The sequence below is a fragment of the Anarrhichthys ocellatus genome, unplaced genomic scaffold, assembly GCF_004355925.1.
Source record: "Anarrhichthys ocellatus isolate YVR2014 unplaced genomic scaffold, GSC_Weel_1.0 scaffold82, whole genome shotgun sequence".
Classification (NCBI taxonomy): domain Eukaryota; kingdom Metazoa; phylum Chordata; class Actinopteri; order Perciformes; family Anarhichadidae; genus Anarrhichthys; species Anarrhichthys ocellatus.
In genome coordinates, this window is record NW_022280112.1 from 960667 (window position 1) to 984608 (window position 23942).

General features: G+C 43.5%; 1 protein-coding gene across 1 annotated transcript in view; it reads right to left on the reverse strand.

The window, feature by feature from the left end:
* Positions 1–400: 400 nt before the first annotated feature.
* The window catches only part of LOC116398333 (cadherin-6-like), a 57049-nt gene continuing 33507 nt past the window's right edge, over positions 401–23942 (reverse strand). The window contains exons 6-12 of the mRNA XM_031874546.1: positions 19642–19829; positions 17513–17763; positions 13907–14043; positions 12307–12428; positions 7958–8069; positions 6943–7194; positions 401–2897 (exon numbers count right to left, since the gene is read on the reverse strand). Coding sequence (XP_031730406.1) covers positions 2350–2897; positions 6943–7194; positions 7958–8069; positions 12307–12428; positions 13907–14043; positions 17513–17763; positions 19642–19829 — 1610 coding nt within the window. The 3' untranslated portion in view covers positions 401–2349. The remainder of the gene's footprint in view (positions 2898–6942; positions 7195–7957; positions 8070–12306; positions 12429–13906; positions 14044–17512; positions 17764–19641; positions 19830–23942) is intronic.

The following is a 23942-nucleotide window of genomic DNA, read 5'->3' on the forward strand; positions in this document are numbered from 1 at the left end:
GAGTAACCAACCAAAGAGCTGCTTCTATGAATGTTGTGTTAAAGTACCTTATAGTTTCGACTCAAGTCAAAATTATGATATTAAAAGTCATTATGACTTTCTATCTCGTAATTATGACTTTCTATCTCGTAATTATGACTTTCTATCGCATCACTTCGACTATGGGGATATTTTTATTATGTGTTATTTCCTGTACTTCTTCATCTCATTTTCTATAGTTGAGTAACTTTTTAGAAGAGGCACTTTTAACTAGTGACCGATGGATAGAACAGGGGAAATCACCACAGCTTCCTGTTTCTTTCAGTGCAAAACTTTATTTTGATCAAATTAAACATAAAATACATCATTTACAGTTTCACACCTCCAAAGTGACATGACAAAACAGTGAAGCTGGACAGTTTTTTTTTTTTCCCTTCAAGAATATCATTGATATCATTGTGTCCTATACATAATATTTGGTAGAAAAAGAATGAATCATACGAAAAAGAAAAATACGTGGACATTTCATCTTGAAGCCTTTAGAGCAGACCACGGTCACAAAACACTGGAACAGACGGCTGCTCTCACTGAAACAGACAAAACACACAATACCAACTCCTCTTATTATTTCAGGATAACAAAATGTCTGAATCAATAAATGACCCTGATTTTGTAGTTGTCTCCCTCACTTTCAATATGTTATAATGAACATAGCACTGAGGTTACCTGTTGTGATTTTGACCTTTTGCTTCAGTTATCACTGTGACATCAAAGCAAATGCTGAATAGTCTGCCTCGCAGCGTCAGGTAATTACAACATTTAACAACAAAACCTCAAAGGGTGGGCTGAATCAAACTGAGCACAGAAAGATGAAGTTAGCAGTCATTGAAAGACATTCAAGCAGCAATGCTGGCTGTGAAGGAGGGCTGCCACTTTTTCAATGGTCAGGTTTGAACAAATGAGCCCCAACACACAATTCATATGAATGCAACCCACAGAACCAAAGCCTAAGCTAACGGTACGTAACAGTGACGTTCTGCCTCCGTTTCCTCCACAAGCAAACACCTGACTTTGGATTTGTTGTTGTCATAATGTTGTTATAATTTTGTGTTGAACCTGCCTTTATTGCTTTTGTGGCCTCTTGGGAGAATGGCATGTACTATTTGATCCATTATAAAAATATGTATTTGTGCAGCTACCAAAACTATAATCGGCCTTATAACGGCTTGATGTGCTAAAACATTTTAAATTTTGAGTTTGCTAAGTTTATTCACACTCAAACTGTAATCTGAATTTAGGACATAAAGTGACAGCTCGACTGTGAAGGCGGGGCTTACTCCTTATACGTTTGTATATAAAGCATACACTCAATGAAAAGGCGTTCTCTAACATTGTATAATATCTGAAGTTGTACTTTGTTGTAGAACAATGACTGCGGTGAAATTAAAGATTGATATAACAGTATACTTCCAATATGATTCAGTTCAACCACATTTCTGACAGAATATACACTTAATCATGAAGCTAAAAAATGAAACATTACGCCATAAGCATCTGTATTCTTTTTGTTTACGGCACAAAAAAAAAATCAAACCTGCGTTAACAGGAAAACACGTGAGTGAAAGAGGACAACTCATGGAACTAAATGCACTGTGTTCTGAAAAAGGCGAAGGTCTCTCAGGACAGCTCCTCTGAAATGCTCCTTTTGTACAACACGGGGAAAAAAGACAAAATGTTTCAAAAAAAAAGTAGCTCCCTCCAGTCTCTGCCAACCTACCGGCATCCACAGCTCAGCCTGAAGGGCAGCAGAAGGGCACTTAAGAAGATACAAACTTCACTTCATATTTACAGCGGTGCATGTGGTCAAATCCTGAAATAACTGCTCTGGTTTTTTTTATGACTGACCCAGTTCCCAACACTTCAGTTTGCCTTAGATGACACACGTAAAGCAGCATGAAAGGCTCTGCAAAATGGGTATTTGGTTACCCAAGACAGATTCAAACCAAAGCAATATCTTCGTATTTTAAGTCCAATTCTCAATTCAAAATACAAAAATTTTGATTCGAAACCAACAATAATTGGGCTGATTCATTTACATTTCTACATCTGTTACTTCCAGTTGACAAAATGAAATGTCCCCTTTTGAAAATGACTTGGTACACACATGTTTGGCTCCATGTGCAATGAAGACAGGTCAAGGGTCAGGTAGCTTCATCACGTGGATTGTGTGCCATCTGTATTTTTAAAAGTTCTACAATTTCCTTAAAGCTCATCAGTAATGTTCCCAATCTCTAATATAGAGTCTGTGGTAGTTAGAGGTTGCCGTCTTTGGCCCTGCGTTGGTCAACATCTTTCCTGCAGCTGACTTTGTTAAGAGAAGTCACAGTCCTCAGCACCGTACAGGTCCGCTAGTCTCCTGAACCTGGGTCCCCAGTCACTCAGGTAGTGGTAGTCCTGCTCAGCCTCGGACGACACTGAGCCCAGTGAGCTCAGGGACTCCGCCACGGAGCCTGCGCCCTCGTAGGCGTAGGTGGCCAGCGAGTCGTACGGCGGCGCTGTCGGGTTACAGTCGTTCTCCAGCACTTTCTGATTTATAAACTCGCGGACATCCCCGTTATCCCGTGATGCCATGCCGACTGGTGGTGGGATGAGGTCGGACGAGGCGGGGGCCGGTCGGTGGTGTGGTGAATACAGCAGGGCGTCAGTGGGGATGATGTCCCGCCTCTGCTTGGCCGACTCCTCTAAAGTGGCGACAGTGTCCGGGTGTCGCAGTGCTCCGATGTCGAACGCCTGGGTGTCCTCCTCTCCGCCGCCCTCGTCATTGTAGCTCACCACGTTGTCCCGCACGTCCTCCTTGGAGATGATGAGAGGCTCCTGCTTTCTCTGTCGTTTCAAAGCTGTGAATAGAACCATGATCACTGCAGGAGACAACAGCACAAAGATATGGGGTTAGACATGTTACAGAGAATAAATCAAAGGATCATTTCAGTTCATTTCAAGGGTCTCATTTTGGTAGCTTTGTTTTTATTGCTTATGAGAACAATACTACTGAAGCCAGAGCATTCAGCGACCAAGCTCCTCGTCTGTGAAACCAGCTTCCAGTTTCCGGGGCAGACACACTCACCATATTTAAGAGTCGGCTTAAGACTATTAACTTTGATAACGCTGATAGTTAGGGCTGACTCAGGTTTCCCTTGGACCAGCCCCTAGATATGCTGCTATAGGCCTAGACTGCTGGAGGACTTCCTATGAAGCACTGAGCTCCTTTTCTCCTCTTCCTCTTCTCCATCTATATTTATGTCCCATTAATGCACATTACTAACTTAGCTTCCTCCCAGGAGTCTTCATGCTTTCTTGCCTCGCAGGTTTTCAGGGATCGTGGTGTAGGGACTTCACCATGTGTTGAAACAAATGAATTGGGCCGACATGGGCGTACAAACAGCCTGATTTGGGTGGAAATCACACCAAACCCCACTAGACGTTAAATCTCACCTCTGTGTGAGATTTGATCCAAACCCAACACTGGGGTCTCATTGGATGAGGGCCATAGGCACCACGGGGATCCCTGTGATTCGGCCATGACGTCACTGAGACTATAAACATCATCGCTAACTACAGCCCTGATCCATACCACGCAATTGGATTCGTATGTATGGGGACGCAAACAACGCTGATGCTTTTAAGAAAACCCTGGGAATAGTTCGTCATTCGCTGGTCCAACAACAGACTCTTTTGGATCCCGAAGGAGGAGCGGAAAACCTGCCCTGTACTCCTCCAACTTTAACCTGCAGAAGGAAGATTCACAGAATCTATAGAGGAAGAGAAGGATAACTTTGACATTCAAAGAAACACACCGATCTCAAAGTAAGAGGTGTTTGTCTGGGCAGAGATAGGCCTTAGTGTGTTTTTAACTTTGTTTTAAGTGTAACTGTAGTGTTAACGTGTTATTATGTATTTTTACGGACCGCTGAGTTCTGCTAGTGCTGTGTACAATCACTTGGCTAACCTGGGGATCTGTGTGTAATCAGTCTGATCCGGGGACTGCTCTGGTTTCTTGAATCATCTGATTTCCTTTTAGAGATGTTGCAAGATCCCCAGATCCAGCAGTTAGCTTGGTGAGTACTATCTTATGCGTGCAGATAGGGCTGCACAGGCTGCTTACAGGCACACAGCCTTTGATTTCAGAGAGGGCTCAGCCATAAATCATCATGCAGAACATTTGATTGGCTAAGCTCATGCAGGCCAGTTTGAATTTAAATCAAGTCAGAGCACAGTGGCAACAAGAAAGAGCAGAGGCGGAGTTGAGGTCAGGGAAGCGAAATAACAGATAGCGCATACACAGGAGCACTTGAAATCACACCATGAAATGTCTGCGAAAGAGCAGGAGAGCGTGAGTTGTGATATGAAGGAGAGGATATCAGATATTGACAGAAAGAGTTCAGGTAGATATAGAAATACAGGAGAAAGAACTGTAGAGATGAAGTGGGCAGTTACTGTGCAGTATGACCAGAGGCAGAGAACAACACCAAAAGGATTTGATGATGACTACATTCATATGCATATCAGTACGACTGAAATACTACAGTTCATGGCTTTCCTTTGATTACCATGTGAGATATAATCCAGACTGAGGACTACCGTCTTCATTTCTCCTTTCTATATAAATAGATTTCCTACATTTGTACGAGTTACATTGACATGCGTTATCATAATTTAATGATTTTAATAATGTATTTTGTTTTTGGTGAGAACATTAGTTGAACATTTGATGTATTGTTGAGGACAGTTACAAGCACACTAGGATTTAATAAGATGAGTATGATGCGGACCTGACTGCACTCTTTATTCATACATGCATGTATATATATACATATATATACACACATACATATATATATACATATACTGTACATACATAAATAGGTCCAACACTTGGTAAATGTGCATCTACATATTCGCTCATCAACCTGTATGTCATGGCAGTATCTGCATCACTGTGTAATGAACTGGTCACGTGACACGTCTCTCGCCCATGTGCACGTGCTGCCTCACTCCCTCGCCTCTCTTTGCAGTTTTCATGATTGCAGTTGCTGTGGCTGCTTTGACATACTTTGGTGTTCACATTCTAAAATTGCTGTAAAACGTTGTTACAAAAAGCAATAACTGTAAGATCTAAGTACTCCAGGCCATTCAAACGAATGTGTCACAGCATTGAGTATGACATCATTACATAGACTTTCTCTCAGTGCCCATAACTCTGAATAACTTCTAGCGTCCCTGGTGTGTGTCCACTAAGTCTGCAATGACTGCACTTTCAGAAGCATACAAATATGTATTCATCTTCTCAGCAGTGCGCTGGACTGTGACCACCGCATGAATAAGAGGATAAGTGAGCTTGTGGTGGCAGATGAGATGCATTCATTTCCATGTGAGCTTTCCTTCTGATCAGCAACAGCAGACTGGAGCTCTGAACCAACACTGTTTCCCATTACAGCACAACGGCTGCTTGTGTTTGCAGTTGTGTACTAATGGAACCACTGCAGTGAGCAGACAGTGTGTGATCATACATGCTACATGTTGTGTGCACCCACATTTCACTTTGTTTCTGTCACAATAGATTTCCCGCTATTTAAAACAAAATGCTATGGTTCCTTATATATATTTCACATTATATTTCTATTAGTGCTGGGCAATTATCACGTCAACGCATTAATTAATTAACGTCGACAATTATTTTATCGCGCGTTAACGCAGTTTTCTTTTTATTATTAAGCGGACATTTTTAACACAAAAACCGACCGGCTGGCAGCGAGCGGTGAACAGCTGTTTGTGTGGCGTCTCTTCCTGTTTTCTTCACCTACATTCCCCTGGGTCCTAAGTCCCTCCATGTACAGCTTCTTATCACCCTCTATGTACCAACGTACATTTATAACAAATACCACACATATTACACAGTAATCAGCGTTGCACATGTGTCTGACCAAAATACCAAAAAAAGCAAAAAATAAATGATTCATTGAAATTATTTTTTTTAGAGTTTTTAAAGTGTTTTTGTTTGGAATATGTATAATAAGCATACAATTTAGTTATCGCTACTGAGAATTTAACAAACATTAAAAACATGACGTAGATAGTTTTGCAGTTTTCAAGGTGTATATTTCAGATTGCATCTATTACACATGAAGATAAAGTTGTGAACACCGGCTATCTATTATCAGAATCATTATAACTGTATTTTAACTGCTACTTTGTAAAGGGAATACTGCTGTTAAAAAGCACCTTATTTATTTAATGTGTTTGCAAACCAAATGTTATTGCACTTTTGTTCATATAGCAGTACTTTTAAAATAAAAGTGCGCAATACACTACTTTTGAATTCATTATTGAACTTTGCGCAGAACAATGCGATTAATCGCGATTAAAATTTGTAATCGTTGCCCAGCACTAGTTTCTATATTTCAATGTGTTCATTAATGGTCCTTTTTTTTTAAAGCAGCTCTTTTGGCCTCATCTACGTATTCTTTTTATTGAAAGCGCTGTAAAGAAACATGGCTTAGGCTTGATTTTCTTATCTTCTCCTGGTCTATGTGGATTAGTGGTGGATGTAAACAGCAATGCTCAGGGGGGGGGGTTCAAGTGTGTTTTATTTTTTCATTTTTTATTGAATAAATCATTTATATGATCCAATTAGTATTTTGCAATGTCTTCATGTTTTTGCACAAGCTATTTAAAAAAAGTGTTATTATATTACATTACTACGTGTTTCTGTCATTTACTAAAACATTAAGGCCCTTTGAGTGTACATACCAACTTTGGTTTCATTTTTCTTAAAAATACTAACTGCATTGTTTCCCATAAATATGTTCATTCAATGTAACATATTGTCATTGACATACTAACACATCACTACTGCTACTCCCTGTAGAGTACGTGTTGTTACACACTGTATTGTGTCATACTCACTCAGCAGTATGATGGCACACAGGAGGATGGCGATAAGAGCTCCAGTGCTGAGACCAGGAGAGCTGCTCAGAGCCTCTGCATTGCACAGTTCCATGTTGCCGTCCCGGTCGCAGGTGCACACCCTCACAGTGAGAGTGCCGGTACTGCTCTGCATTGGGTAGTCGCTGTCGGTGATCACCACGGGAACCAGGTAGACACTCTGATGAAGGCGGCTGTAGCTGCCTCGTCGTGTCAGGATGCCAGCAGTGTTATCTGAGTAGAAGGAAGTATCAATGCCCAACACTTTGACACACTTTAGTACACAAAAAAGGATCACTTTATTACCAAGTTGGAGAAAATGTGAGTCCAACAAGGCAGAAGTCAGTCATCCTATCTGACTGAAGAGACAAAGCACGTGGATTCATCTGTTTTACAATTTCAGGCAAAGAAACTAACAAGTAGAAAAAAGTCAATCAAGGGGTTCAGTATCTTGCCCAAGGACACTTGGACACTTGGACTAACGATGCTGGGGATTGAACTGTTGTCCCTCTGAGGAAGACCCGCTATAACCCCCCCGGCCACAGTAGACCCTCATTATAGAGGGATGTGGCCACGTTACCCTGAACAGGCTTCCTCCCCTGTATTAACTATAAAAAGGCAGATAACTACCAATGACTAGTAAGGACTAGGACTACAAAAAGTTGACAGTTTAACAAAAGTAACTATACATATAATTTACTGATTCAAAAATGACTATTTCGTGTCACGTTAGCACGAACGTTAGCACTTTAGCATGGACAGCCCACATGCAAGAGTTATCTTCGAATAAATACTGTTTCTTTGTTAAGGTATTTCACTTCGAGGTGACAATACTCCAGTAAACTCCCCACAAAACCTCAAGTTGTCGTTTTTAAACATTAACTAAGAAAATACAACATGCTAATGCTAATCAGAGGGCTTTAGAGGGATGTAAATCATTGAAGCCACTTGTCTTATGGATCAGTAATCAGCCTGTATCTGGTCAGGTGTTGCCTACCTCCATTGTCTTTGACAGAGAAGTTGCTGCGGTGGGTCTGGAGAAGGCTGAAGAAGAACTTGTGTCCCGTTGACGGCTCATCGGCATCAACAGCACTCACTGTCTGGATCCGCTGTCAGAGACACCGACACTCATTAACATGAACATCCCACGGGTGAGTAACGGAGCATTCAATAGACGAGGAATGACTGGTTCCTGTCACAGTGACAGCTCACACTGCTGTCCTCGCATATGACTAAGAAAAAAAGCAAACCCATCTCAATCATGGTTTTCATTTTTTGGGGGAAAAATAAGTTGCCTTGGACGGAATAAATTGAATACTTTAATTTTTACTGTCATTGTACTGAGCGACTTCCATTTCCAGTTGATATTTCCATCCATCCATTTTCCACCGCTTATCCGGGGTCAGGTCGCGGTGGCAACGGGCCAAGCAGGCTGACCCAGACTTCCCTCTCACCGGCAACATGTTCCAGCTCATTCTGGGGGATCCCGAGGCGTTCCCAGGCCAGCTGGGAGATGTAATCCCTCCAGCGTGTTCTGGGTCTTCCCCGGGGTCTCTTCCCAGTTGGACGTGCCTGGAAAGCCTCCAGTGGGAGGCGTCCAGGAGGCATCCTAATTAGATGCCCGAACCACCTCAGCTGACTCCTTTCGACGCGAAGGAGTAGCGGCTCGACTCCAAGCTCCCTCCTGATGACCGAGCTCCTTACCCTATCTCTAAGGCTCAGCCTGGCCACCCTACGGAGGAAGCTCATTTCGGCTGCTTGTAGCCGCGACCTTGTCCTTTCGGTCACGACCCAGAGTTTGTGACCATAGGTGAGGGTAGGAACGTAGACCGAGTGGTAAATTGAGAGCTTTGCCTTCTGGCTAAGCTCCCTCTTCACCAAGACGGTCCGGTGTAGCGCCTGCTTTACTGCTGCAGCCGCACCGATCTGTCTGTCGATCTCCCGCTCCATCTTACCCTCACTCGTGAACAAGACCCCGAGATACTTGAACTCCTTCACTTGAGGTAGGCACTCCGTCCCCACCTGGAGGGAGCAATCCACTGGTTTCCGGCAGAGCACCATGGCCTCGGATTTGGAGGTGCTAACTCTCATCCCCGGCGCTTCACACTCGGCTGCAAACCACCCCAGTGAATGCTGGAGGTCACGATCCGAGGAGGCTAACAGGACCACATCATCTGCAAACAGCAGAGAGGCGATCCCGAGACCCCCGAACCTGACGTTCTCCACCCCCAGGCTGCGCCTAGATATCCTGTCCATGAAAGTCACGAACAGGACCGGAGACAAAGGGCAGCCCTGGCGGAGGCCAACACCCACCGGGAACGTGTCTGACTTATTGCCGAGAATGCGGACACAGCTCCTACTGCAGTCGTACAGAGACCGGATCGCCCGTTGTAATGGGTCCGGCACCCCATACTCCCGCAGCACCCCCCACAAGAACCCCCGAGGGACCCGGTCGAAAGCCTTCTCCAAGTCCACAAAGCACATGTAGACTGGTTGGGCAAACTCCCAGAACCCCGCCAGTAGTCTTGCGAGGGTAAAGAGCTGGTCCACTGTTCCATGGCCGGGACCCTGGCATAAGCCTTCCCCGGGAGGCTGAGTAGTGTGATACCCTGGTAATTCGAGCACACTCTCCGGTCCCCCTTTTTGAAAATGGGAACCACCACCCCGGTCTGCCAGTCCATGGGCACTGATCCCGACCCCCATGCGACATTGAAGAGGCGTGTCAGCCAGGACAGCCCAACTATGTCCAGCGCTTTCAGCATCTCAGGGCGGATCTCATCCACCCCCGGCGCCTTGCCACCAAGGAGCTTTTTGACTACCTCAGCGGCCTCTGTCAGGGATATGGGTGAGCCTCCCCCTAGATCTTCAGGCGCTGCCTCCTCTGCAGAGGACATGTTGGTCGGGTTTAGGAGTTCCTCAAAGTGCTCTTTCCACCGCCCGACGATGTCCCCTGTCCGGGTCAGCAGTTCCCCCCCCTGCTGAGAACAGCCTGGGGTAGCCCTGCTTTCCCTTCCTGAGCCGTCGGATGGTTTGCCAGAACCTCCTTGAGGCCAACTGAAAGTCCTTCTCCATGGCCTCCCCGAACTCCTCCCATGCCCGAGTTTTAGCATTTGCGACCACCGCAGCTGCAGCCCTTCTGGCCTGCCGGTACCTGTCAGCTGCTTCGGGAGACCCCTGGGCCAACCAGGCCTTGAAGGTCTCCTTCTTCAGCTTGACGGCTTCCCTCACCTCCGGTGTCCACCACCGGGTTCTTGGGTTGCCGCCACGACAGGCACCGATGACCTTCCGGCCACAGCTCCTAGCGGCCGCGTCCACAATAGAGGCTTTGAACATGGTCCATTCGGATTACATGTCCCCAACCTCAATCGGGATGTGTGAGAAGTTCTTCCGGAGGTGGGAGTTAAAGAACTCCCGGACAGGGTCCTCCGCCAGACGTTCCCAGATCACCCTCACTACACGTTTGGGCTTGCCGGGTCTTTCCAACCGGTTCCCCTGCCATCTGATCCAACTTACCACCAGGTGGTGATCAGTTGACAGCTCTGCTCCTCTCTTCACCCGAGTGTCCAAGACATACGGCCGCAAATCAAATGATACGATTACAAAGTTGATCGTTGATCTCCGGCCTAAGGTGTTCTGGTACCAGGTACACTTATGAGCCACCTTATGTTCGAACATGGTGTTTGTTATGGCCAAACCGTGGCAAGCACAGAAGTCCAATAACGAGACGCCATTCGGGTTCAGATCGGGCAAGCCGTTCCTCCCAATCACCCCCCGCCAGGTTTCTCCGTCATTGCCCACGTGAGCGTTGAAGTCCCCCAGGAGAACTATGGAGGCGGCAGGCAGCGCCCTTTCCAGGACCCCTCCCTCCGACTCCAAGAAGGCCGGATACTCTGAACTGCTGTTTGGTGCATAAGCACAAACCGCAGTCAGAGCCTTGCTCCCCGCAACCCGTAGGCGCATGGAGGTAACCCTCTCGTTCTCCGGGGAGAACTCCAACACAACGGCGCTCAGCCGGGGGCTCGTGAGTATCCCCACTCCCGCCCGGCGCCTCTCACCCTGGGCAACTCCAGAAAAGGACAAAGTCCAACCCCTCTCCAGGAGCTTGGTTCCAGAGCCAGCACTGTATGTGGAGGTGAGTCCAACTATATCTAGCTGGTATCGCTCCACCTCCTGCACTAGCTCTGGCTCTTTCCCCGCTAGCGAGGAGACGTTCCACGTCCCTAGAGCTAGTCTATGCTGCCGGCGATCGGCTCGCCCAGGCCTCCCGCCTGACCCGCCGCCCGGTCTGCATTGCACCCGACCCTGATGCTTGTCCCTGCGGGTGGTGGGTCCACAGGGTGGCTGCTCCATGCTGTTTATTCGGGCTGAGCCCGACCAGGCCCCATGGGCGAAGGCCCGGCCACCAGACGCTCGCCGACGAGCTCCCCTCCTGGGTCTGGCTCCGGGAGGGTGCCCCGGTTTCCCTGGTCCGGGCGAGGTGGCTAAAGTCCGTGGGCTGCTTTTCATTCGGGTCGTTTTGAACCGCTCTTAGTCTGGGCTCTCCCCCGAGACCTGTTTGCCTTGGGAGACCCTACCAGGGGCTAATGCCCCGGACAACATAGCTCCCAGGATCACTGAGCCACTCAAACTCCTCCAGCACGTTAAGGTGGCGATTCGCGGAGGAGCAGTTGATAATTGTTCTACACAATTATCAACTGGAAATTGGAATTTGTTTTCCAATATTTGTATATCTGCAATGGGTACAATGACTATGTGTAATGTGAAAGACTGAAGTTTGACTCCCACAAAATAATAAATACATACACTTAGAATACATAGCATGAAGGCTGTTTTCTAAAAATGATTTTTTTCTAATACTCTGAGCCAGAAATCTCCACTTCAGCCTAAACGCACTACCCTCATTCAAATGAATGGGAGGACTGGCATTCTCTTTGCAATGCCTGATGTGGTGCGAGTGCAGCCTAACACCCTTATATGATTGTGAGTGTACTACACAAGCAACAAGGTGGTGTGTGTTCTCTAGGAAAATGATATTGCTTTTTAACTTCATAGTTTTGAAACCGGACCTCCAGTGTTTGGAGGAAGTGCCTTATGAATAGGTAAGGCACTTTAAGGCACTTTGAAAAGGGTGTGTATAGTTTTGCTATTGAATAGAGGAAATAAAATGGTGTTGAACCCCAACCCTTTTGTTTGGACAGCCAATCCCGATCCTGCTCAATCCTGATTAAGTTTTGTTGCCGTCAAAATACAATGTATGCCGTAGCCCAGTACACAGTGACTTGATCCAAAAACATCCCAGCCTCGTTCTCTGAGCTGTACAGTTGAAAAGTGATAAAGCTGTAGTACCTGACCACTGCTTGTCCTCTCACAGACAAAGGTTTCATACACAGCGGCGAAGGTGGGTGCGTTGTCGTTGATATCCAGCAGGCGGATGTAGACCAGAACATGGCTGCTCTGACGGGGATTATCTGAAACGCAAACACAGAACAAGTGAACACCCAGCTCCACTTTCACATGATTCCACACATTCACATTGTAAGCTGGGGATGTACCCGGATCTCGATACAGTATTCCTGAAATCACAAATAATCTTGCATTGAAGAGGAGGAGGCGGGGACGTCTCTGTACACCTCAACTGTGGCCTATCAGGTACAAACTTCAGTACCACTGAGCAGCTCATTGACCTGCTGAGTGGCCTTCTTGACATACATAAACATAAAAGATGCAATATGGAAACATTAAAGGGCACAGATGTTAACTACTGTGTCCAAGTAGTTAGTCTAGTCATTTCCACAGCATGTCTCAATTCAAGCGAAGGAAACCAATCAGGTTTCTTTATGTCTTGTGCTCGAGTCAAACTCTTTGTGGAATAATAAAACCTAAAACTAGAGAAATACATTATTACTTCAATAAAAACGACATTTGGAGTGATTCTGTATTCATTGGCAGATAATCGGTCTCAGCCCAGCATTGACAAAAACCACACAGCTTCTTTTGTTTCAACACAATCACAGTTACAACATTGTAATGACGGATACACCCTCCATGTTCATAGCCACAGTCTATAAAGCAGTGTGTACACTTTAAACACGTTTCTTATAAGTGCTCAAAAATGTCTTATTGTCTTCCAATTAACATGTTTATGCTGCTATTATTATGTACGCATCATGTATATTCTTTTCAACACATAATAATGTTAATAATTACCTATTAACTAAAGCATATTACAAGGACATTAATATTAGCTTTTACTGATATTTTAGCATCATAGTACATCTCAGTTTAACACATAAGTTATAACCTCACCACAGATAAACAACACCTGCTACCTGTGGTGTTTGGGTTTGTATGTAGTTTATCATTTTGCATCTGAATATATATATGTGATTGTTACCGTGGTGACTTTACTGAGCTCTGTTCTCAGTTTGTCTGTATACAGCATGCTGTATCTGTCCCTGTGGAATCAACCATGAAATATTCTATAAAGTGGTTTTCACTGCAGCCATTTTACTCACAAAATCCATATGAAAGCTAAATTCATACTTGGTGATATATGCACAGTATCAGAAGATTATTGACGCTCTGTTCTGCAATTCTTTAACACAGTCGGTAGTCTGGCCCTCTCCTCTTCTCTGAGGAGAGCAGACAGCGCTGATGAAATATTAAGGGAAATTTGATTTCAGGGTTGAGTTGGTTTATATTTGTTACAATTGAAAGTTGCTTATGGAATAAGTAAAAGGACAAATAACACTGCTGGTTTAAATGTTAATGATAAAAGGATCTATAATTGCAAAGTGACGTGTGATATGAAGTAATTTCTACAGTCTGGCTTCAACTCACAACCTCCCCCGTCTCGTTTTACAGATCACAACGTTGGCGTACGGCTCTCTGTACAACTGACTGTGACTGATGGTGTCGTGGCAGCAGGAAGTCTGTCTGAACTTACTGGACTCAGTAGCGATGACTGAGATATTATGCCAGGCAGCCTCCTCTCTGTCCAGGCCTTTGAGCAGGAACACAGATCCATTCCCTGGATGTACATTGAACAGGCGGTCCATGTCGGTACGGCGGTCGATAGAGTACCTGTAACAAGCGAGACAGAGAGAAGATGAGAAAGGCTCTATTAACCCTCTGTGCAGCCCCATCAGGGACTCACCACAATACGGAGACAAACTCATTTCTTTCAATCTGTGAGGGAGGAGAATTCATGGAGTCCAACATCATGTGGTACACTGTGGCGTTACTGATTGAGGAATGCACAATGTCAGCTCATACACTTTGCTTTACTGTGGGAACAGCTGTGTGAAGCTCTTTTGGAATATGCCGCTGGTATTTTATGTTGTAAAATGGACATCTAGCCCTCTGGTCAAACTAAATTTAAAAAATCTATGTTTTCAATCTTCTAAATTGAACTATATTAGTTAAAGAAATGTTTCTATGCGGGCCTGTGAACGTGTGAATATGAATAACAAAATCAGTCTTTCCAACCCACGTTTTCTCTAAAAGCACAATCTGGCACTGAAACAAAATTTGGAAATGTTCAGTCAGGAAGACTCTCTTTACTCTCATAATCTCTGTCTTTCTCTCTCTCTCCCTGTAATTACTCTATCAGCTGATTGTGGGCGTTCACTTTCAACTAACCAATCAGATTCTGCACAGCCAATCACAGCGCAGCTGTCATACTTTAAAAGTGTTCTCATTTCTGCTGCTATCAGTTGTCACTTCAGCTCAAATCAGATGTGACCCTCCTCCACCCCAGTCGCCTCCAGTCAGCATCACAGTCATGCTCCTCATCCATCATCTTCATCACCACCAGTGTCTGGACTCCAGGGGGGATTCTGCCTCATGTGACCTCAGCATTACTACCTCTCTACTGTCCTACTTCAGGATGGAGTCCAATAGCCAAAGACTTTGCACTGTTCAAATTGAATCCATGTGTAATAAAGTATTGTTGAATTCTAACAAAGTCTCTCCTGATTGAAATGATTGGTCCTTGTGTTTAAAATACAGTCTTGAAGTCAGGATGCGGTAATCCCACCTAGTTTAAAGCATATGCCTACCAAGCCCCGAGTAATTCAAACGTTTCACATTTGTTTAATCTGCAAATTAACAGTAAAGTAGAAAGAACAGTTTGTGGTATTAGGAAGTATTGGTGTTGTACGTTTCGCGCATATGTTGATTGTGCATGTTGCAAGTGATATAGTATATGGAGCGCCCATAATTGAAAGTGATATGGTAAAATAAAGAGTACAATGAACGGCAAAGTCCAAGAAGTTGAGGTGTGAAAACAAAAGTAAATGTTGACTTTACGCTTGTTGTACGCAACATTACATCAAAACGTCCACTACCGGCATGTATTCACGCTAACGGTTGTTACGGTAGTTACGTTATGTTGTTACAAGGAATATTAATAATGAATAATTGAACCATTAACCCACAAAGATGAATGCTGTCAGATAAACGGTTAAAATAAATATCATAAATAAAAAAAGAAAGAAGCTGAGCTAAACTCAGCGGAGCGGCTTGTCACTTAAAAGAGAATAGATGATCAATCTATAAGATCTGAACGGTAAAAAAATTAAATAAATAAATCAACCGCCAACCTTGATAATCAACCAACTGAAACCACCATGATTGTGCTGCACTTGAAGCTGCTGCATTCTGTCCTCTCATCCTATTCAATCTTACTGTAGCCTGTTCAAAACATCACAGCTCCCACTGCTCACAGAGCACTCTCTATTTTCAACTAGTAGCTGAATGCAGCTATTCACAGCTTCACAGCACTCCATAGATAATAGAAGTGAGAGGCCTTTGCTCCCGTCTTTTTCGCCTGCCAGTCAAAGGGCAGACAAACTGCTCTGTGAGCAGGAACTGCATATTACACTGGATCACGTTCAGTGTCTGGATCAAGGCTGGTGTCACTGCTGACTCCAAAGGATAGCATCCAACTGCTATTAGCTGCTAATTATGTACCATTCAATCCTAATTATTGCTTTTGATAAAGAGATAGATGAATCTGAAAGAAAACATTGCTTCAGTACATCCAGGCTCGATCATAATTAGAAAGCACTCAACCGTAAAATAATAGTGACACAATGTGAATAGATGATGCAGTCATGTGATGATACACAAAGACACAAACACAGGGACAATTGGAATTGTGTGTGTGTGTGTGTGTGCCCCCTTGTGACACATCATTTTAAAAGCACTCCTTGGTTCCAGGCTGGTTTTAATTGGAATACATTCAGACACACACTGCTTTTATCCATCCATCTATACATCATGATTATCCTAATGCTGTCTGTGTTTACACTGCACTGTTTCCAATTCACTTCATTACTAATCTATATAAAAGGCTTTGCTGTGTCCTTCCCTTTTTTTTTTTTAACTCAAAGATCCCGCCAAGATCAGGAATGTTTCAATAGATCTGCAACAGATCAAATTACCCAGGGGGGGGTACATTTTATTTTGTAAACATCAGATGATCCCCAGGATGTATTGATGCCGTTTGATCAATTAGTAACAGGAGAGTAGCTCAAACTGTCCTGAAGCCAGCCATCAATAATAGACATTTCTGCAGTGAGGCAGCAGGGTTTGAATATAGCCTGTGGGTGCAGGTTTCTGTTGTGGAGTCCACAGTTCTACACAGAGCTGTGCAGTCTTCAGATGGGGTTGGTCTATGATCTTAACAGTGAACACTGTACCAACTGTCTTCCAACCTACTTTATATTTCTCCTCTGGTTCTCCTCCTTTCAGACTCTTTAGAGAATCGAGCTCCATTTGAAGTCAAATTCATCCAACTTCAATGTAGCTTTGCTGAGATTTCTAAAACAGCAGGGCAGGAAGTGGAAATATGCAAACTTTTTTTGCAGACACAGGCTTACTGTTTTCAGTCTGACATGAGGACTGACAGTATGCCTCTACCACCTGATAGTGTGTGATGCTTCAAAATGTGGACCCCAGTTGGGAGCATTGAGGTAAAAGGTGATCAATAGAAAGTTCAGAGCATATCTATGATTGAGGACTTGCCTCTGCACAGCTCACAACATGGCGATGGCTGAGCCGGCGGCTAGAAGCTAATGAAGCTAACAGTCTCAACCTGGGGGGGAACTGGAGGTTGGGTGCCAAACTTCCGCCATGACGGATATTTTTATTTTCCCGAACGTTAATTTAAAATGAAGAAAAAGGGTTTTGAAAAATATCAGCAATGCTCCTTTTCTGTCAAGCAGGATAGACAAAGCACACAAGCTGCTAAATGTAGCTCAATGGCCTGGACAAATCACATTTTGTTATCAGCAGTATTTACGGACCATCTAGCATCATCGGGATTACAAAGTGGATCTGCAAAAGACCAGACTGTTCCGTCCCCACTGAGAGACGGATTCACCTTATTTGTCTAAATAGAAAATGAGCTGACCAGTCAGATGGAACCATCTTTGTATTTAGTTATGATGTCCCCTTAAAAGATTTCAAGGGGTTCTGTTATTGATTGATTTTCTTGCCTTAGCTAACAAACTTTCTGTAAGATTATTTCTATTTAAAAAGGCCTTACTTGACCATGCTGCGAGCTCCATCGGGGTCCATGGCACTGACTGAGCCCACGGCCACGCCCACTGCAGCATCTTCCTTCACCTCCATCACATAGCTGGCTTTGTCGAACAGCGGCGGCTCGTCCACGTCGTCCACTCCAATCCGGACCGTGGCCATGTCTTTGGAGCCCGCAGACATAAAACGAGGGTCCACCTGTGTGTTCCGGACCTGGATTTCTACCGTGTATGACGGCTTTCTCTCAAAATCCAAAGGCTGCAGAGGCAAATAGAAACAGAGAGAAAAACAAAAAGGAAAAGTTTATTTTTAGTATAGATCGAAAATATGTACCTGTCGAGAATATTTATGTGTACGAATAAGTCATATAGATAAATGATTTAGCAGTTTAGTATATTAAGAGTCAGAGGTCATTCACATTCATTTGCTGTTTATGTCCAATATTCACTCTCTTTTAGGTCTCCCCCCCCCAACTCCTGAGAAGAATCTTTAAGCAGCTAAATGTCCACCAGCGAGTTGCGAAACTTCTTTGGTGCCGAGCAGGTATTGTGCAGTGGGTCAGAGCTATTTCACTAAACACTGCGGCCTGCAAACTAATTTCCTGCTGCTGGAAATGAGGTTGATCGGAGCTTGTGACAATGATCTCTGATCAAGCGTTTTAGTGTCTTTCAAAGCTCTTCTTTGTGATACAAATACAAATGTTAATACCTTTTGCGCTCGATGTTTTGGACCTGGTTGATGGGATTTACATTAAGGAATTAGACTAGCCTGGAATCCAGACTGAATGGACGTTTCTCATATAGACAGGATATGTGATCCGGCAAAGACTGGGACGACCAGTATGAACCATAGAGTGTTTATACTGTACATAGTCAAGGCTTGATGCTATGTCCCGATACCATAGCATCAAATGCAGCATGAAAGTAATCCGTTTCATTTTGAAAAGTCAGCTTTTTAAAAACCAACATGGCTCAGTTCAAAATTTTGTTTCAAAACAAAACTCCTGCGCTCTTCTCTGATCAGATGATTTGCTACCACTACACCTCATAGTAATGTTTCATTTTCAAAAAGAGAGAGACTGGAGTCTCACCAATCGGTAGTCGATACTAATACCAGACTTGGAACCGAAGCATTGCTTTTCGTGACATCCCTACTTGACACCATGTAGATCAACATATATACAGTATATAGTTGGAACGACTTTAATATATCTTTTAATTTGATCGCTGAGGAGTTGAGCATTGAAGGCAGGATTTATAGAATGTAAGAACACATCTCTTCCATTGTGTCGGGGCTCTCTGAATGATTAAAGAATGAAAAGAAGAGCACTTGCTGTTACAGAGGGGAATCTAACATCAATACAAATGTGATAGAAAGCAGCCTATTGATTCAATCTGATGGAGAATGATAATGGTTTTTCAAAAGTGAAAATAATATTGATGAAATGTGTTTCTTGACGTCAGCTGTGACAATGCTGCGTTGGTTAAAACAGAATAAAGCTTCAGATGTACTTGAACAGGTCTACATGAGCTGCCTGGATCTCTCGTATCCCGCTGACAGCATATCATTACTTCTTTGTTGAAGCTTGCAGACTTTCTGAAGGTTGTGTCAGCAAGAGGAACAAAAGCATTTCTAATTATCAATTTTGATTTCACATCAGTAAACAGACACTGAGATGAAAAGCTCCAGTCCTGTCTGTTGGTGTCTGCTGCAAAGGCTAGGACTGGGGGTTGTAAAGTTAAAAGAGGAATAAGTTTAAATTGGTTTCTTTCATCTGTCAAGCATGCCCGGGCTTTGCATATTTAACAGTATGTGAAAAACAGACTACGTGGGCAGTATCCTTATGAGGGGAAAGTGTAGGATCTGCTGAATCACAGCTTTAGAATTCATTTGATTTAAACAATGCCATGAGAAAAATATCAAGATAATTACAAAAAACAGCCTCATTTCAACGTAGCATTAGGAAAGCAGATTTCACATCAATGCAGAGAATTTACTCTGCTGCTATTCATTTTACGGTCTTATATTATTGCTTGTATAATGCATCTTTTAACCTGTTTCCTCCTAATTGTTCCTGTTTCCTCTGACATTAGTGTTCACAAACAGTTTATAAATGTGATTAGTCCTCTAGATCACCTTCCCCACAGTGATGACTCCCTCCTGTGTGTCTTTGTCAGTGGAGATGTCGAATACGTCCATGCCGTCTCCACTAACGATGGTGAAAGACATCTCGGCGTTCTTCCCGATGTCTCTGTCAGTGGCTAGAATTCTCCCGACTGGAGTGCCGGACATGGACGACTCAGGTACTCTGAACTGGTGAATACCTGAAAACACAGGAAATACTGTCATCTGCATGAAATAAGACTGGCGCTGCTTTTATGTAACCCCGCCCCCTCAATTTGGTCAGGTTACCATCCGGACCAGGCCACCTCCCAGAATGCATTACTTTAATGGCCTGTTTATACTCTTTCTAAGATAAGGCCACATTCAGAATGAAGGCCGTCGGTGCAGTGGGGGTGCCCACCATAGACGGTACATGAAGATGACAGTACAGCTCCTCAAACACATCACGATCACACCCTGGTGGCTAGCTCCATTTTAGCATGGTTCATACTGTCACTGACCATGTCGCTAGCTAGCTGAGCAACATTTCCACTGAGAGACAGCGCTGTCGAACCATCGTGAGTTCATATGAGATGACAAGAATCACGAGTCTGTTTAATACAATACAATCATCAATTTGATTATGAATGTGTTTATAGAGATATTATGATTAGTTGTGTCTTTCGAGCCAAACAGCTCGAAATACACAACAACAACTAGCACCAGCTGGTGCTAGCACAGCAGCTTGGTGACTTGGGTCGGGGACAGGTATGGGCGGGACCTCGATACTGCAGCTCCACCCCCTGATCACCAATGCGCAGATTTGGGCTCCAAATTACATCAAAAGCGCAAGATAACAGCACCTGTATCCAGAGTATTTTCAAACCTTGCACCAGACATGATTTCTGTGAGTGGATCCAATGTGAATAATAATGCTCTGCCTTTTCTCCACTGCTGTGACTTGTGCCCCTTAGGGCGGACTACCACCCAAAACGCTAACACTGTTTTTCCATCAGTGTTTTCTATCATGTTTGAGATGGCCGTTTCCTCCTAATAGTGAAACACACACCAGCCTTGTTCTAAATGAAAATAGCAGCTTGTGTGAGTCACTGAATGGAGTCAAACACGTTTACATGAATGCAAATGAGTTACTACTCTGCTGTATGAACCTGAGGCGCTTCCATATCAGGACGCTTTCCTTTGCTCAGGATGTGTGTGCGTGCATACGTTCCATCTCGGAGATTTAGTGGTGTGTATAAACTCCTTGGGTGAGTATTTACATGCTGCTGTGATACAGCAGGCCTCATACAGCCTGGCAGCTAAGCAGGACTCAACCTGCCACTGTTCACAGGGAGTGAGATCATGTGAATACCCAGTTAACACTTTATCACAGTCAAACAGCTGCAGCTTCCATCATCCGCTATGTTATTTAACAGAGAATAATTACACTAACTTCATGACACATTGGTGTGCACATACGTTTCTTTATATTAGCCTAGTTCTCCAGCTATCTGTCCACTGTGAGAAACAGACAAACTGGAACATTGAACTCATGAAAACTGTTTCAAATGAATAATTAAAAACTAAATAAATGAAATAGATAATAAATAAACTAACACATAAATAAGAACAAGGGATAACGTATTATAATATCTAAAGTCATGCTCTAGTGTACGAGGTTGTTAGTCCCATCTGAATGGTATGCTTTTCTGGGGTAAGTATGTCAAAGTTTAGACGCTTGATAAGTGTAACAGGCAAACAACCACAACCATAGTTGATGCTTTGGTTTGACTGGCCTGACGTTATGGGATCCAGTGGCCAGTAGATACATATGTACATATACGTATGTAAGAGGCGAGGAAAAGACCAAAGACTGTATATAACTCTAATATTATCTAAAATAGTATTGTCTCTTAGGGTGACAGAGAGACTGTTCCTCACAGATGTGTTGATAAAATGACTGACCCAGCAAACATACAGTATATGCCCACACTGAAACATGTGACCACAAAAAGCAATTTGACTTTACTATTTCAATCCTTTTGGTCGTATTTCTAAGTACCTATCTCAACAAGTGGGAGTCTAGTGAAACCCTAAAGAGCCCAGAGGTAAAGAGAGGAGGAGCATATTTCATCTCCACTCAGTTTTCTCTCTGGTTGGTTGGAGATTGTATTGCCTCTTGGCTCCAACGCTGACACCACTGATTGGACTCCTGCTGTGAAGTGAAATGAATTGACATGTGGGAACCATGTGTGACTCTCTGTTCTACTTTCCTTTATTAAAAAAATATTTTAGGGCTTTTTTAGCTGGCGAATGACAAGAAAAGGAGAAGAGAGAGAGAGAGAGGGGATGACGGGTCAGAACCAAACCCGGGCTGCTGCCAAGGACTCCACCTACATTTGGCGCAAGCTTTAACGGGTTAGCTCTATGGCACCCTATGTTATACTTTTATGAGCAGCAATATCTAAGGACAGGGTTTAGGGTTATGGGACAGGAAGCATACCGTTTATTATCGATAAGATGTCCTTATATATATGTAGAAATAAGTGTGTGTGTGTGTGTGTTAAGATGACTTAAACAAGACTGTTAATGCCACTTGCAATCTGTTCAGCAGATCCGAGGGTGATCTTGTTTTGCACCCTGAACTGGAGACGGAAACAGTGGGTGAATGGGTGCTGATGCTGGGTGTAGAGGAGGAGGGAGAAACTGACACTCTGATACAGAGACTGTGATTGAAAGAGGCAGAGATGGAGAGGGAGAGGGGAGAACAATCAGACGATGAAGAGATGGATACAGAAAGCCAGAGAGCTGGAGGATTGGATGACGGGATGACTGATGTGATCGAGGCCAACAGAGAAGTCATTTACTCACTTCAGTCACACTGCTACAGGCACTGAAACACTGCTGATCGACACACACACACACACAAATGCTATTATGTGCTAATACAGCCTCTTTATGAAAAGATGCTGCTACGTTCAAACTTCGATGATTATAATGCCTCTACATAATATTATATAGCCTGTCTCTACCTAACACACTACAGCTGGGGTCTTAAGAGAGTTTCTGCTTCTTGGTACAAAGCCCACCTTTACACTGACAATGTTCCTGTCCAGGATTCATTTAATTTAATTATTACATCCATCATTTTTGTTAGTTTTTAATAATAATAATTGAATGAGCTGAATGCCAATGCTTCAAACGTTTTGGTAAAACCTCACAAATTTCCCAAGTTGTCCTGTTTCATGTTTGGTGGACCAGAAATTTGAAGCGATTCACTCATTTGAACGGTCTATTGACGCTGGGACGCCTCTCTGCAAAAAGATTGATATTGATGAACTGGAAAGTGCACAAACCATCCTGCTTTGTGATAACGTGCACTGTACTGTGATGTACAGAGCGTGAAAGCATTGATTTGTCCAACGTTGGCAACACCGCCTACCTGCACACCACACGTGTGCTGTCCACACAGACAGCATTGCTGCTGCAGTGTGAGGCGTGTGTCCTGCAGTGTTGTTAGGTGTGTGCATCTGCATAGCATATGTTCTCCCTTTTAACATGTCTTTTAAAATTGTAATCCTTCAAGTAATTCCTATTTTTACCAAATGTATCGGTAACTTTATTACTCTCCAAGTTCCCTGTTCTGTTTCTTCCCAAGTCTGTAAGTGAATTACACATGTGTGTCTGCACATTGTGTGGCCCATGGAACTGTAAAATCAAATTCTTTTTACCATTAAATGTTTAAAAGATATGACATTTTTCCAAAGATGGCTTGTCGTGTGTTGAAGGTACTTTTTGTGACTTTGCCTCGTGCCAACAGCAAAACTTTACAGAAACTTTACCAGGTACAAACATTTGATTCTGGTGAGTAAAATGTTAAATAAATACAATGTTCATATTTAAAGGAACAGTGCGTAACGTTTCGTGGCATCTAGTGGTGAGTTGCAGATTGCAACCAACTAAACACGCCTCCTCTCCCGCTCCCTTTCTAAGTGCGTATAGAACTATGGGGGCCTCCAGGTAGAGAGAGGTACATTAAAGATGTTTTACTGTTAGAAATTACACTTATCAATACTAAATATATTTAAAAAAAAAACATTTGTAGCATTTTAAAAACAAATACATTCAGAACAGGATTAGAATGTATTAATATAAATATTGTTTCTAAAACAGCAACAGTAAAGTTTATAAAATAAAAATCACTTCATAAAGTCATTAATATCTCACTGGAAACAAAACTCAAACTTCAATAAAATAAACAACATTCCTGAGGGAAGTTTATAAAGAATGAAGAACACAGTCGGTATCAATCCTTCCTCCTGTCCTCTGTCCTC